Below are 16,076 nucleotides of genomic sequence, written 5' to 3'. Positions count from 1 at the left end.
ACACAAATGTCCGTGGATGGATGAATGAACAAAATATGGTACATCCATACAATGGAACATCATTCAGCCTTGAGAAGTAATGAAATTTTGACACATGCTGTATCATGAACCTTAAAAACATTATGCTAAGTGTAAAAAATCAGACACAAAAAGACAAATATTCAAATTCAGAGAGACAGCAAGTAAAATAGTGGTCACCAGGGGCTGTGGGCAGGACAGAATGAGGAGTAACTGTTTAATAAGTGTCCACGTAGGATGACAGAAAAGTTCTGGAGATAGACAGTCATGAAGATTACACAACAATGTGAATGCACTTCATGCCACCGAATTGTACTCCCAAGAAGGGCTAAAAGGCTCAACTTTATGTTCTGTGTATTTTACCACACTAAAAACTAACTCAAAAATAAGTAAATAAAAGTAGACTCACTGACAGGAGAAGCTTTTATCTTGTCCTGTGAGCTGAAAGAAGTTTCTTCAACAGAAACTCCGTAAGAAGAAACATTTTTAAGAGCAAGATCTGCATTTTAAATTAGAATGTGTTAAAGGGCTGATTTTAATACCCGTCAATGTATATAAAAAGCATAAAGTCAAATACTGGTTAATAAAAACAAATCTATAAGGAATCAAAAAAAGTTTAAAATCTCTTGATGAGCTGATAGGGCATAAAAATGAATTTAAGTACTTGGATGATGGCCCAGATCAAATATCCTTTAGGCAATTACACAGAAGTAGTTACTGAAAGCAAGCTTTTGATAAATACTATGCAGCAGGGTTTGAGGTCACTCTCTGTGGCTAGTACCTGGTATTTAGAGAGTTCATACTGGAGAGAAGACTGTTACGTAGACTAAAAACCATGACTACTCAATAAGGCAATTTTTTAAATGGAAAAAAAAAACACTTGAATAAATATTTTCCCAAAGATTTATAAATAGTTAAAGAGCGCATGACAAGACTCTCACCATCATTAGCCACCAGGGAAATGCAAATTAAAACCACAAAGAGATACCATTTCAAATACCTAGGAGGGCTCTCATAAAAACAGATAATATAACCAGGGTTAGTGAGGATGTAGAGACACCTGACAGACTAAAGGCTTCAGCTGCCTCATCAGTTAGAAATTATTATTCAGACTCTGTCAATGAAATTCTTAAGAAATAATCCACTAATATCTACACACTCTATTCCTTTGAGGTGTAATTTTACAATGAAAACTTAACTGAAGAGTCACTCTGTATGATTTTTACATTCTTTTCCTGAATTTTTCTGTCAATGGAATCTCTTTAGATTTTAGGATCTGTATTTCCCAGATTGTATGGGACCATACAGTGCTGCTCAGAAAGCAACATGATGTACTCGCTTGAGAAGACAATTTGGCAATTTCTTAAAAAGTTAAACAAAAATTTACCAGATGAGTCAGCCACTCAGGCATCTACCTAAGAAAAATGAAGACATGTCTACACAAAGACTTACACATCAATGTTCAAAGCAGCATTCTTTTTAACAGCCAAAAATTGTAAACAACCCAAATGTCCTTCAACTGGTGAATGGACAAAATAGGGTATACCCATAAAATAGGGTATTATTTAACAATAAAAATAACGGACTGATACACTATAATATGAAATTAGAAACATGTTAATGAAAAACAAAAGACCACATATGACCCCATTTGTATAAAATGTCCAGAAAAGGCAACTCTACGGACAGCGTAAACTGATTAGTGGTTGCCTGGGACTAAGAGTAGGCATAGGGATTAACTGTAAACAGGCACGAGGGATCTGAGGTTATAAAATGTTCTAAAAATGGATTACGGTGATGATTGCACAACTCAGTGTATCTGCCAAAACTCAATTATACCCTTGAAATGACTTTCATATGTAACTTACACCCCAAAAAACTTGTTAAAAAAAACTATGTTCCAGATTCCCAACAATGGTATAAAACATCCTCTTATGAATGTTGGAGAATGTTGGTAAACATCCTGGAACAAGCCTCTTCTCAAGAATTTTAAATACTTCCCTTCACATACTCTATCTTTTCAGAAAAAAAAAACCAAACCAGGGTTTATATATGTTCACAAAAAACACTGAGACCAGATTGAATGATTCTCATAAACCATATTCCTTTCATGGCTAGAATGTCTCTGGTTGGTCCACTGAGCAATTAACTATGCGGATCAATTTACCACTCAGCAGTATCTGAACTACAAACTTTGGGGTGGGGAGAGTTGGGGTACAAGGAAGAAACCAACAGTATAATCCAGAGGTAGCACTGCAAACCCACACCTATTAAATCACAGCAAATATTGCTGAGTCTCCAGTAAGCATGAAAGATCTTCTTCCATAAGCCAAAAGTTTTCTGGTTTCATTCTCTTTCATATAACAGCTGCCTCAAACTTCAACTTGAGGAACTTTTTAGTACCACTGTTGAATCAGTAGGGCACCTCCAGAACCCTATCACCTGAGACGTAACCCAAATGGACTCAGGGCTCTAGTTCCTTTTTCAGTTAGAAATTGTTATTCACACTCCACCAATGAGATTTCTAAGTAACAATCCACTAGTATCTGCACACTCTATTCCTTTCAGGTCCAGTTTCAACAAGAAAATGTAACTGAAAAGTTTTTTTTTTTTGATTTCTACATTCTTTTCCTGAATATCCGTATCAATAGAGTCTCTTTAGTTTTTAGGATCTGCATTCTCCAGATGGTAGAGGATCACAGTATCAAGTTCCTATAGTGGGCAAGTCAGGTCCTATAAACAAGAGAACTTAGCAAGTAGAAGAGTGGATTCCCCATGTAAAGGCAGCAGGCACCACACCAAACCAGCTGACTACTCCACTGAAATATGGGCCAGTGTGGTCACCCCTTGCAATTTTTCAAGGCAAGCCTTTATTTTTTTAAATATGAAATCTAATTTTTAAATGGTGACAACTCCACCAACACACATACACACACCCCTTATCGTGCAGACCAATGAAACCATATCAAATGGCCCATTCTTAGCTCGTGACCTTTGCCATACACAATGTTTGCACTCCAATTACAAGGAGCTATACTTACTATAAGCAAACTTTTAAAAAAATATAATTCTATTTTGCAAAAGACAATCCATCCAGAATAGCTCTGCTTTCAGCACCCATTTCTTCCCCTACCACCCCTCTCCCCAGCCCCCAACCTATTTTCCGAGGACTGGTACTCTCATGGCTGAGATGGCTCCCATGCATGCCCTCTAGATTCCTAAGCCCCTTACTCAAAGTCCAGAGGAAAAAACAGGTTGGGATACTTTGTCCAATTAAAACGCTCCCTGAAAACACACCTGTGTGAGCTTCACCGACTTGTTCCTGCTGACAGTCTAGGGATTTGGCATCAAGTATTCCAAGAGTATACTTCATTCTCACTATGCTAGAAGCTCAGGCTCTTGAGTAATTTCCTACCACAGAAACTTGAAAATTCCAACGAGCCAAGTGTTTAGCTTATTCCCACAGCTTCAGAGAGGATCAGAGGTAAACTCAGAAATCATGAGCCTCAGCCACTTCATTGTACCAGTAAAGAAACTCAAATTTAGAAAGGGCAAATGACATGCCCCAAGGTGATATAGCGAGGTGGTTGGCAAACTGGAACAGAATTCGATCAGTTCTTGCTAGAAGCTAAGAGAAACCTCTTGAAGAGAAATGGTTAAGTGGGTCTTGTGCACCGCTTCTTGCTTTTTAAATCTGTCTTTGGCCTTTTAGAATCATTGCCCATCTCGCCTGCATTCTTCACTTTCAATGTGACTTTGCCAACCCAAATTAGGATTTGCCAAAGAAGTGTGCATGGGAGAAAGTGTTTTTCCTAGCTGCCAACCCATCAAAGTTGTGGCTGCAGATCAAGGCTGTGGTAGTTTACACCCCAGGTTTTTAATAAGGGACAATTTGGTGAGATTCCACCACCCCCACCCCCCACCCGCACCCCCTTACAGCATTTCAAGAACTACTCTCCAGAGTGAAATCCCCGATGTCTGATGAGGCCTGAGTTACTCTTAAATGTCTTTTCACATTCGTTACATTCATATTCTCTCCTTCCGGTATGAATTTTTAGGTGTTCTACCAGGATTGAGCTGCGGCTGAAGGTTGCTCCACAGTAGTTACATTCATAGGGCTTCTCTCCAGTATGAATTCGATGATGTTCATTGAGAGATGAACTCTGACTGAATGATTTTCCACACTCTTTACATTTATAAGGTTTTACACCAGTATGAATTCTCTGATGACGACTGAGGAGCGAATGGGTAGGGAAGGCTTTCTCACACTGGGTACACTTGTAGGGTTTTTCTCCCGAATGAAGCCTCTGGTGATAAATGACAGATGTAAAATGGCTGAAAGTCATCCCACAGTCATTACACAAATAGGGTTTCTCTCCAGTGTGGATTCTCTGATGTCGAGTAAGGCAAGAATTCTGTCTAAAGGCTTTTCCACATTCACCACATTTATAGGGTTTCTCTCCAGTATGAATTCTCTGATGTTTGGAAAGGGATGAGCTGTGACTGAAGGACTTTCCACAATTGTTACACGTGTAGGGTTTTTCTCCAGTATGAATTCGCTGATGTTGAATAAGAGATGAACTGTCACTGAAGGGTCTCCCACATTCTTTACATTTGTAGGGTTTTTCTCCAGTATGAACTCTCTGATGTTTAATGAGGTGGGCACTCAGGGTGAAAGCTTTTCCACAATCATCACATTTGTAGGGTTTCTCTCCACTATGAGTTCTGTGATGTGGCGTGAGGGATGAACTGTCACTGAAAGCTTTTCCACATTCATTGCACATATAGGGTTTTTCCCCTGTGTGAATTCTCCTATGTTTGGTCAGGGAGGCACTATAGCCGAAGGCTTTTCCACATTTGCTACATTTGTGGGTCTTCTCTCCCATCTCAGCTCCCTCATCTTTATCTGAGGATGCATCTTGATGTAGATTTTTCCAACATTTTTCACATATAGTGCAGTTTCTTCTCTTAGTAAGGGACAAGCTTCGTGTAAAGGCTATCCCACAGTTACTGCATTTCTGGGCCTTCCTCCCCAAATTCCTCCCCATTTTCTGATGCTTCTGATGTTCAGTAAGAGATGAAGAGTGACCTAGGGCTTTCCTGCCTTCGTTACATTTCCGTGGCTTTTCTCCAGTGTGTTCTTTGCGGTTCATAAGGTCTGAATGAAAACTGAAGGGTTTCTTGCATTCATTATACTTCCGAGATTTCTTCCTTAAGTAGACTCTCAGATGTTTAATTATGTCCGAGGTTTGTTTGAAATTACTTCCAAAGGGGCTCTTTTCTGGGTCAAATTCCTCACCCTTACTGCCTCTCCCATGAGTTTTCTTTTGTGTGACTGCGCCTTGTGAATATTCCTTACTGCTACGCTTCCGGGATTCTCCCATTAAGCCATGATCCCCACCCATTAGGCATCTTTCTATTATTTTATTTAAAGTTGATTCATCCAGGAGAGCATCTTGATTTCGAAAGGATTCCTTCAATTCACCTCTAGGTTCACACTCTAAAAGAAATAATAAATAGGGTATGTCCTGTTGCAGAAAAGGGAGCTATCATATTTGGGACTGAAATAGGAATACAGATAAATAGTAAGGACTATGAACAGTAGGTGCATGGCTTGGACAGTTCTCAGAATCTTACAAAACAGAGAAGGAAAAGTAATATAGGAAAACTAGGTAAATATAGGGATTAGGAAAAATATTGAGGAAAATGAAGAATTTATGCTTTATAGTTAAAATAAAGATGCATGTTCTCACCCTCATTTCAAATTTCTGTAATATGTTCAAACTCACTCTCTCTACAATCTACCCTTTTTCCCAATAATGATGACAGTGCAAACATTTATTGAATACTTAGTAAATGCCAGGTCCCACATCCGGCACTTGTATTTCACTTAATCTACACAGCAACCCTATAAAGTAGGTCCTGTCATTATCCCTATTTTGTGGATATGACAACCTAGGCACATGGACTGTAAGGAGCTTACCCAAAGTCACATGTAAGTGGCAGATTTTAATCTAGTCTGGCACCAAAGCCCATAATTTATTTTTAATCATTTTATTTTTTTTTTAACGTTTATCAAAGCCCATACTTTTGATCCCTATACTACACTGCTTCTCAAAGCAGCCAAATAGCACTAAGTTTATAGAAAATGTTAATCACATCACAGACATGTAACATCAACTACGCTAGACTTTCACACGTTACCCCAGTCTGGCCCTATCAATCTTATGGATACACTCTACTCAGGCATCCATTCGCTGTCCCTACACACTATGGTGGCGTTCTCAATCCTATTCTCTCAGTCTTTGTACTACCTCAAGTGCAATCCCAAGCATTCACTATTCACTATTCAACTATTCACTATTACAAACACATAAATTTGACCGGGCCTAGGGTTCAAGTCCCACAATCTCCACAGCCTTCTCTAATACCATATTCTATTTACACCCTTCTCAGAACTTCGAATTCATTTACTAGCCATCATCATTCAACTTGGCTCTTAATCATAAGATCACACTGTCACTTTCGTAAAACTATTATTATTTTAATGTTTATTTATTTTGAGAGAGAGGGTGAGCACGAGTGGGGGAGGGGCAGAGAGAGAGAGAGAGAGAGAGGATTCCCAAGCCGGACACAGGGCTCAAATTCAAAAACCATGAGATCACGACCTAAGCCAAAACCAAGTCAGACACTTAACCAATGGAGCCACCCACATACCCCTCATGAAACTATTTTTCAAAGCACTAACTATAAAATACAAAAATTCTATTACCCAGAAGCTAACCATTGTTAAAAATTCTGTGTATTTTTTAAAGATACTTTTCTCTATATTTTAGAATAAATCTTTTGTATACATTTAAAAGTAAAACCATGTATAACGTGGCGTTACTTTTTTCATTCATTAATTCCTTCCCATCTCATGGATAATGCTTCGTAAGAGTAATTTGAATCAGTAGTAATTCATCATTTAGATGCATTACAGTTGAGACATTCCCATACTGAATGTTTATCAAATGATTAATATATATTCAGAAAACAGTCATAAAAGTGGAGTTATGGAACCAAGGGTAGAAAAGTTTTACCACCATATGAAAGATGATGAACACAAGTATTTGAGTCCTCCTCTCTGGTCAAATGATCTTTCTTTAAATCTTTACAAATTTGATGGATAATAAGTAGATCTGCTGCTTTAAATGTATATTTCATTGTTGACCAGTGACTGGGAAAATTTTTTCAAATTTGCAGGTATTTAAATTTTAGTTTTGTCAGTTATTTTTAATTTTGTCAGCTATCTGCTCAAGTTCTTCACCCATTTTTCGAACAGACTCAGCATTAGAAAAATCAGTTCCTTGCTGATTTACTTAAGTATTTTATAAATTATAAGTACTGACTCTGCTTTGTCCGTCATCTCCAGTCTGTTGTAAATAACTTTTTAAACAAGGTGTACATCTACATGATGATTCTGGGGTGGAGAGGTACATATTTATATCATTTATATTAAACATAATATTCTTTATTTGTGTATCTATACTGAAAAGAGCCAACAGGTTGACTTTGGTTAAGATGGAATAGAGATGGGACGCCTGGGTGATTTAGTTGGCTAAGCGTAGGACTTCGGCTCAGGTCATGATCTCATAGTTCATGGGTTTGAGCCCCGTGTCAGGCTCTGTGCTAACAGCTTGGAGCCTGGAGCCTCCTTTGGATTCTGTGTCTCCCTCTCTCTCTGTCCCTCCCATGCTCACGCTCTGTCTCTCTCAAAATTAAATAAAAATATTAAAAATAAAATAAAATTTAAGAAGATGGAATAGAGCTAAGGGGCACCCGGGTAGCTCAGTCAGTTAAGCATCCAATTCTTGATTTTGGCTCAGGTCACTATCTCATGGTTTTGTGAGTCCAAGCCTGTCAGGCTCTGTGCTGACCCTGCAGAGCCTCCTTGGGATTCTCTCTCTCTCTGCCCCTCCCCACCTTTCTCTGTCTCTCTCAAAATAAATGAACTTAAATTATATAAAATAAAAGGTGGAACAGAGCTAAGTGAAATTATTTAATATAAAAAAGTATTGTAATAAATTATTTTTAAATGTAAATTTAGGGGCGCCTGGGTGGCGCAGTCGGTTAAGCGTCCGACTTCAGCCAGGTCACGATCTCGCGGTCCGTGAGTTCGAGCCCCGCGTCGGGCTCTGGGCTGATGGCTCAGAGCCTGGAGCCTGTTTCCGATTCTGTGTCTCCCTCTCTCTCTGCCCCTCCCCCGTTCATGCTCTGTCTCTCTCTGTCCCAAAAATAAATAAATGTTGAAAAAAAAAATTAAATGTGAATTTAATACATTTATTGTTAAATATAAAGGAAGGATAAAGAAAAAAAATGTAATCCCTCAAAGATAACCAGGGTGAACATGAAAGCTCTCCAGACATTAAAAAAATCTATCTATAGCTATATATTTAATACCTGTACATGTAACATTTTTTTGCTTTTAACAAAGATGAGATTATACTCTACATGTTGTCCACTGGATGAATTCCTACTTTTCCTTCAAGATTCAACTTAAACGTGAAAAAAGCTGTCACTCCTGTATTTCCCACTGTTCCTTACACATGCATTATTATAGTACACATCCCGTTACTAACACCTTTTGTTCTGATACCCATATTATATAGCACTTCGCAGATCTCCAACTCTGGGACACTTACTTACCAGTCCCTGCAGCTGCCCTGAATATCCACCACCACATTCATGCCAAGGCCACTTTCCCATAAGCTGCTCCCAGTCCATGGCAAGTACAGCAGGGACACTTGGGCAAGTCCATTTTTTGTGAGACTCAGGAATCTGACAGGCAGGTGATTCCAGTTTTTGGCCTTGCCAGAGCTTTTTTAAGTTTATTTGTTTGTTTATTAATTTATTTATTTTGAGGGAGAGCACAAGTGGGGCAAGAGCAGAGAGAGAGAGGGAGAGAGAGTCCCAAGCAGGCTCCGTGCTGTCAGCACAGAGTCCAATGCGGGACTCGAAATCACAGTGAAATCAGGACCTGCGCCAAAATCAAGAGGTGGACGCTTAACCAAGTGAGCCACCCAGGCGCCCCCTTGCCAAAACTTTCTTAAGCAGCACTGCAGTCTAAGATACTTCCTACCCAACCTTTCTCCCTTCCCTCTCTCACTCACAGACGTTACAGTCACACTATGCTCTTGAAAGCTCCTCTAGCCTCTTCCAATAATCCCCATTTTCCTTCACTGAAATTCTCCCCAGTAAGTCTCTGGCATAGCTAATCGTCTCTTGGCATCCACTTCTCAGAGGACCTACACCAACAGTCTCCTCACTAAAATGAATATTCCAGGAAGGCAAGGGGTATATTCTAATCACCTTTCCATTTTAGCATCTAGCCCACCCAACATTTCAAAAGCTCTTCACAAATGACTTGGCTAAACAACCGTTTTAATTTCTTTATCTGCTTTTCACCAACTCACCTGGTCTGGAGCCTTTTGAGACTTCTTTTTCCAGCAGCCATGGCAGTTCAACCCACTTAAGCTGGGAAATCAAATCTAATTTGGAAACTGCAAAGCCTGCTCATAGAGAAAAGAATACCAAATGACTGTTTTCTGCATAGAACAAAAATGTTCCAACATTCACACACAGCCTCTGGTTCTCTAGGGAAGAGAAGCTTTCACATACAGACATCAACACTGGAATATGAGGAGGAAACCAAGGAAGGTATGCCCCTTGATGACAGCACAGTGATACTCAACATTTCCAGTTCAATAAAGCAGAACTCTTTTTTTTGGAGAAAACACTGCAGAAAAGTACATTTTCAGAACACACTTTTAGGATCAGTCATGGTCAACCCTGCATGCCCAGCCAAAACAGTTAATAGCATTTACCTTTCAATAATAGTGAACAAAGAGATACACAGCTTGTATGTTAGATCAAGAAGAGATATCTTTACCCAAAAATTCTAGGTTCCTAAAGTTCTCCAGTAGCACTTCCTTAAAGAGCTCCTTTTGAAAAGGCTCCAGTTTTCTCCACTCTCCTCTGGAAAAGTTCACAGCCACATCCTTGAATGTTATGGACTCCTAATGAACACACAAAACATAGTCTTTTTGCATTGGCTTAACATTCACAGGTTCTGGGGATTAAGAACTGGGTATACTTTTGGGAGCCATTATCAGTCTATTTTAGCGGTATTATTTACTATTGTGAATAAGAATTTTTTTCTAACCGATAATTATTGGTCTATAGAAAGCTTATCGACTTGTAACCAGCCACTTTTCTCAACTATTACGAGTTTTAGTACTTATTCAGTTGATACTCAGAGGTTTACAAATAGACCATGTCATCTGCAAATAATACACGTTTGTCTCTTTCACACCAAAACTTACCTCATTTCCTTTTTACCTTACTGCATTGGCTAGAATATTCAAGAAATACTCATTAACAGCAGCATGATTAGACAGCCATATCTTTTTACAGGAGAGTTGTTTTTTGTTTTCCAACACTGTTCAGCTAGAGTTTTACTGTGTTAAGAAAATATAACCCTATTTCCACTTGACTAATTTTACCAAGAATAATTTAAGAATTTTAGTAAAAATATTTTGTTGGGTTTTTTTTATAATTTTTTTAAATGTTTATTTATTTTTGAGAGACACAGAGTGTGAGCAGGGATGGGCAGAGAGAGAGACACACACAGAATCTGAAGCAGGCTCTAGGCTCTGAGCTGTCAGCACAGAGCCCAAGGTGGGGCTCAGACTCATCAACCATGAGATCATGACCTGAGCTGAGGTCCGATGCTTAACCAAATGAGCCACCCAGGAGCTCCACAGAGCTGTTATTTTCATTAGAGTCAGACTTGTGACAAATTCTGGTAACTGAAATAAAATAGCATCTGAAGAATGAGCTCGAAGAATATGAAGAAAAGGGAGACTGTCTTCTTTACTCTAATATTTTTATACCACTCTGTAGGAGCTCAGTAAGTATTCACTAAAGAATGAAAACCAGCGAAGGGAAGCTTACCCGGGACTCAGCACTTGGAAGGACAGAAACCATTTTATTTTCTTCAGGGTTCTCCTCTTCAGAAATAACAGACTCTTGAGAGGCTGGACCTAAGAAGGGGAGAGTCTTTCAAATGTGTTCCTCAGACTAGAATTTCTTACAGGTCTCTCTGGATAAAAACGTCAGAAGAAACAGTTTTTCCCTACTTTTTAAAACACAGATAAAAGCCACAGATACACTCTTTTAAAATCCAAGCTCTTTCCCCTACCCCATAAAAAAGCCTTTCGATTCCTAAGCTCACAATAACTGATTTCATTCAATCCATACACCTACAGTTTTATGAATTTAAATGGCATACTAATTATTCTTTTAAAATATTCAAAGGATGTTTTAAGGTAAAAAAGCATTTTGTTTTATGTGTTAATTTGTTTTCTTCACAGTCCTAGCACAATGCCTTGTAGAGTCATTTATTGAATGAGAGAACCAAGATGGTCTCAGGAACAGACCCTTCTTCTGGGGTCACCAGCAGATTCCTAAAGACTGAAATCAGGAAGCCAAACTATCAACTGAATATATTACATACCTGGCAATGTCAACAGCTCTCCTAATAAGAGAAAAGTATTTTTTAAATCATGCTTCACTTTCTTATGAAAAGAATTTTAGGCAGCTTATTGATTAGACAATCAACAGAAATTAAGAATCAGAATTATATAATCAAAGAGACAGAAGGGACGATTTTAAGGAAACTGTTCTTACAGAAGGCTAAAGCAATCAATTCATGAACTTCTTTACTGCAGGGGCTTCCATATAGAGGCCCTAATTTTGGAGAAGCACCACACTGCAATGACAGACAAGTGAGAGGAAAGTCAGGAAACCCAAATGTTGAATATACCTTTAGCTGTGCAAGCACAATTCAAGTCTGTGGTGGTAAATGCCACTTCTGTGGAACTCTGGGTAGAATACAAACTTGTACATATGTATCGGGAGTCTTATGGTAACTCATATGTTACACACATTTGGAACATTGTAGGATATTAGAGGGATTTTATAAAAGTTGAACCACATGCCCTCAAAGGGCTATCCACCCTAGAAGTCTTTTTATCCATATCTTACAATGATAAGTTATAATTCATAGTTTATACATGTATAATAATGTAGGCATAAAAGTAAAAGTCAGCTGTTCCTCCCTTAAGGCTGTGAACTGCACTATCCAATAGGGTAGCTGCTCACCACGTAAGGCTATTTAAATTTAAGATTCAATTCCTTATTTGCCTTCGCCACATCTCATATGTTCAATTTGAAGAGCAAAACCGTGCAGAACACATTTCCATCATTGCAGCTATCGGGCAGCCCCGTTCTGGAAACATGCTCCTGTACCCGCTGGAGGCAGAAGTTGAGGCCTGGGCAGGATGATATGCTTGTGACTCCAAACACATTCAGATAATTTCCTTCTCTCCCATGTTCTAAGAGTCCCTCTTACTCAAAGGGAAGAGGAAAGAAATTAGTATTATGCCTTGACCTGTTTAACCCTCACAAAAGACTTAGACAGGAACCCCTTTTTTACAGATTAAAAAAAAAATGAAAGTTCAGAGAGGTTACATAGCTTGCCCAAGATTCTACAGTAAAAGGTGAGGCTGATCCAAACCCAGTCCCAACCCCAAACCTGGGCTCCTATTTTAGCAATCAACTGCTTTCTTTGGAGGAGTTTACTTTCACACCTTGAGGAAATTACTCCCTCTTCCTCCCACCATCTATGATTCTCACCTTCCTTTTCTTCAAGTGTTTGGGTCAAATCCTCTATGAGGGTCACTACTTCCTCACTACTCTCAGGACGTTGTGACTTTACCCATATCCTGATCTCCCCAGGCAAAATGGTCAGGAATTGCTCAAACACCAAAAGCTCTAAAATCTGTTCTTTCGTGTGGATGTCTGGTCTCAGCCACTGAATGCAGAGCTCCCAGAGCTGATTCAGGGCTTTTCTGGGTCCAGCCACTTCTGAGTAACAAAACCACCTGAACCTCTGTCTAAAAGTCTCTGGGTCAGTTGCGTCTCCTCTCCGGATAGCTTCTTGATCCCCAGGAGTATCCATTCTTAGGACCTTGTTTGGTTCACTTGAGGCCAGAGTTTGAGGGTCCGGGGAGATGGCTGTCATCTCGTCCAAGGTACTACAGCTTGCAAAATGTATCACCAGCAGGAACACAGTCCCCTTCAGACTCTAGGTGAATTAACAGTACAGTCCACCGACAGGCACTAGGGACAGCAAAATATCAAGGGTTCCAAGCATTCAGCTTATGGTCTTGCAGAAACTGTCAAGAAATAAAAGATATTAAACAGGTAAAACAATTACTTCTAAAAACATTGTTCTTGGTTTGGTTCACAGACATAAACATACACAGAGGCCAGCAACAGCCCTGCCCAACTGCTACATTAAAGAGCAATTTTCTTTGTGGGGGAAAGGCTGGGGAGTTAATTTAAGGGTAATTAAAGATACCCACCAAGAAAACGGTTTCTTCAGACTAAAGACTCTTCATAAGCAAAACACATCAGAAAAGGCACACTGCTAGAAGAGAATCCAGTCACAAATTTATTCTATTCCTCCTGTCCTGTTGCAGTGAATGGCCACATATTCCCAACAGGTGTTCAACTCAGAAGCCCGATTTCGTATTTGCCTCTCAAACTTCTCACGTAATCAACAACCAAGTTCTGGCAGTTTTATTTCTTAAAAACCTCCCCATTCTACCTTTTTTTTTTTAATGTTTATTTATTGTTGAGACAGAACATGAATGCGGGCAGAGCAGAGAGAGAGAGGGAGACACAGAATCTGAAGCAGGCTCCAGGCTTCAGCTGTCAGCACAGAGCCTGATGTGGGGCTGGAACTCACCAACAGCAAGATCATGACTGGAGCAGAAGTCAAACGCTTAACCGACTGAGCCACCCAGGTGCCCCGATCCTACTTAAACTACAAATGTACGGGTACCTTCAATCCAGTCTCATGCTGCAGCCTAAGGATCCCTTCTAATTTGCAAAATAGGGACCTATTACTCCCCAGCTGTCTCAGGGTGAAATTCAAATGCAGAGGCCATGTATTGATGATCTAGAGACCCTGCCCTGAGAACCTCACCTCTTGAGCTCTAGCTGCCCCTGATGGATGCTGCAGCCATAAAAAAACCAAAAACAAAACAAAACAAAAACTATATCCCCTTTCATCCTTTGCACTAGTGCTGTTCCCTCTCCTAGGAATGCTGTCTTCTTTCTCTCCTACCAAACTTTTACTCATCCTTCAAAACGACTCCTTTCAACTGTCACCTCTTGCACAAAGGTTTCTCTGATGCCCGAGTGCTCTTTTGCACAGAGCCTATCGTGTGTTACACGCATGCTTTCATTCTGCAAATAACTGAAGATCAGGAAACTATGACAAGCGTGGAGAGATCTGGTGGGGTCCTCACCCTCAGAGAGCACCCAGGAGATGAAAACACAGTCTGAGATGTACTACATTGCGGCAAGTGAAAGCCCTCTCCTCCTATTGCAAGTATACCAATAATTCCCCCACCTCTGAGCACAGAGCCCGGCACACACGAATGCATGACGTCATTTATTCCTTCGCCAAATATTAGGCACCCACCACGTACCTGACGCCGCTCTGAGCACCTGGGGCTCTGTGGTGACTAAGACACTCGTCTAGGTCTCCAGGGAGCCTACAATAGAGGCTCCGCGAAAATGTGACGCAGGCAGGCAGAAGTTCTCAAAGGGGGTGGGGGGCGGCTGAAGACGTGGTTATCACGACTGGAGGAGTGCTAGTGGTACCTACCTAGCGAGTAGACCTAGGGATGCTGCTAAACATCCTGCAGTCACCGCGATGCTCCCTTCCCCCACGCACACACATAAAGGAATTTTCCCGCCGAAAAAGTCCGCGTACCCAAGTTAAGGGAGAATGGAAGCAGGGAGGGGATGGAGGAAAGCTCCGCAATTCAGGACAGTGCCCACCTCCCCCAGAAGCTGCAGCATCGGGAGTGCACTGGGAGATCGCTCGGCTCCCCACCCACCCACCCACCCCACCAAGAATGCACCCAGCCCGGGTGCATCCTTGCAGCCGGCGACCTGGCCGCGGCCGCCAAATCAGGGGCCCGGGACAACCACTACCTGCATCAGCACCCGCAGTCAGGACCAACGCCACCGCAATGAGCTTCTAGAAGCTGGTCCTGCAGGAGCTGCGCGCGCAAGCCCGCGAAGAGCCAAAGCGCCTGCGCAAGGGCGCAGAACTACGATTCCCGGAATGCGTTTGTCCTGCTTCGCGAAAGTCCTGTGTTTTCCATAGGCTCCCACCTGGCCTGTTGCGCATGGTCATTGGGAAACGGCTGGTGGGCTCGGCCACAGAATTATTGCTGCGCCAGAGGCCTAAAGGCCTAGAACCATCTCAGGTTTTCAGATTTATGACGCTCGGTCTCCTAGGTAACCTCAAACCATCCCTCCTCTTTCCTCTCCCTACCCTTCCCTTAAATCCAGGCTGGAAAAACCCACTGCAGAATGCATATTAGTGATGCATTCTATGTAAGCCATAATTAATGCCGCAACTCGAATTTAACAAATATTAATTTTATGACTTTCACACCTGCCACCATGGTGCAAACCACCATCATGCCTCCCCTGGATTATTGCAATAGCCGATTGAATGCACTTTTCTTCCCTTGTCTATTCTTTACACGGCAGTGGGAGAGATGGTTTAAAAACGTGAAACAGATTATGTCCCTCCTCTGCTTAAAACCCTGAAAAGGTTTCCCATTTCACTCAGAGTAAAAACCCAAATTTTAACTGGCCTACAAAGCTGGATAGAATCTGATCGATCACCCATAACCTCCCTGACCTCTTCCTGGACTTCCCTGCTCCAGTCACAATGACCTCCTTGCTCTCTCCTTCCAACCTGCCTGGCATTTCTGGCTGCATGCTCTTGCTGTAGGCAGCTATATGGCTCACTCTCCTACCCTTTCATATCATATCTTCTTGGTGAAGCTCTCCCACCACCACAATGCTTAAATTGGAACCCATCCATCTCCACTCCTGTTTCCCTTCCTAACATATAATTTTCT

General features: G+C 40.9%; 1 protein-coding gene across 1 annotated transcript; it reads right to left on the bottom strand.

Moving 5' to 3' along the window:
- Positions 1-253: 253 nt before the first annotated feature.
- On the bottom strand, positions 254-15,260 carry ZNF483 (zinc finger protein 483). The gene is made up of 6 exons (XM_043566680.1): positions 15,133-15,260; positions 12,757-13,298; positions 11,014-11,102; positions 9,950-10,076; positions 9,474-9,569; positions 254-5,518 (listed from the first exon to the last, which is right to left on the bottom strand). The coding sequence occupies exons 2-6, from the start codon at positions 13,142-13,144 to the stop codon at positions 3,969-3,971; spliced, it is 2,250 nt and encodes a 749-aa protein (XP_043422615.1). The 5' UTR covers positions 13,145-13,298; positions 15,133-15,260; the 3' UTR covers positions 254-3,968.
- Between the last annotated feature and the right edge of the window lie 816 nt (positions 15,261-16,076).

Source organism: Prionailurus bengalensis, chromosome D4 (assembly GCF_016509475.1).
Source record: "Prionailurus bengalensis isolate Pbe53 chromosome D4, Fcat_Pben_1.1_paternal_pri, whole genome shotgun sequence".
In the NCBI taxonomy this organism is placed as follows: domain Eukaryota; kingdom Metazoa; phylum Chordata; class Mammalia; order Carnivora; family Felidae; genus Prionailurus; species Prionailurus bengalensis.
Note: the sequence above shows the minus strand (reverse complement) of the source record. Positions and strands in the feature narration are given on the sequence as shown.

Coding starts and splice junctions, on each gene's coding strand:
- ZNF483 (XM_043566680.1), bottom strand. CDS start 13,144: ATGACAGCCATCTCCCCGGACCCTCAAACTCTGGCCTCAAGTGAACCA. Junction 10,077..11,013: donor TTCCAAGTGCTGAGTCCCGG/GTAAGCTTCCCT, acceptor TGTGTTCATTAG/GAGTCCATAACATTCAAGGA. Junction 5,519..9,473: donor CTCAAAAGGCTCCAGACCAG/GTGAGTTGGTGA, acceptor TATTTCTTTTAG/AGTGTGAACCTAGAGGTGAA.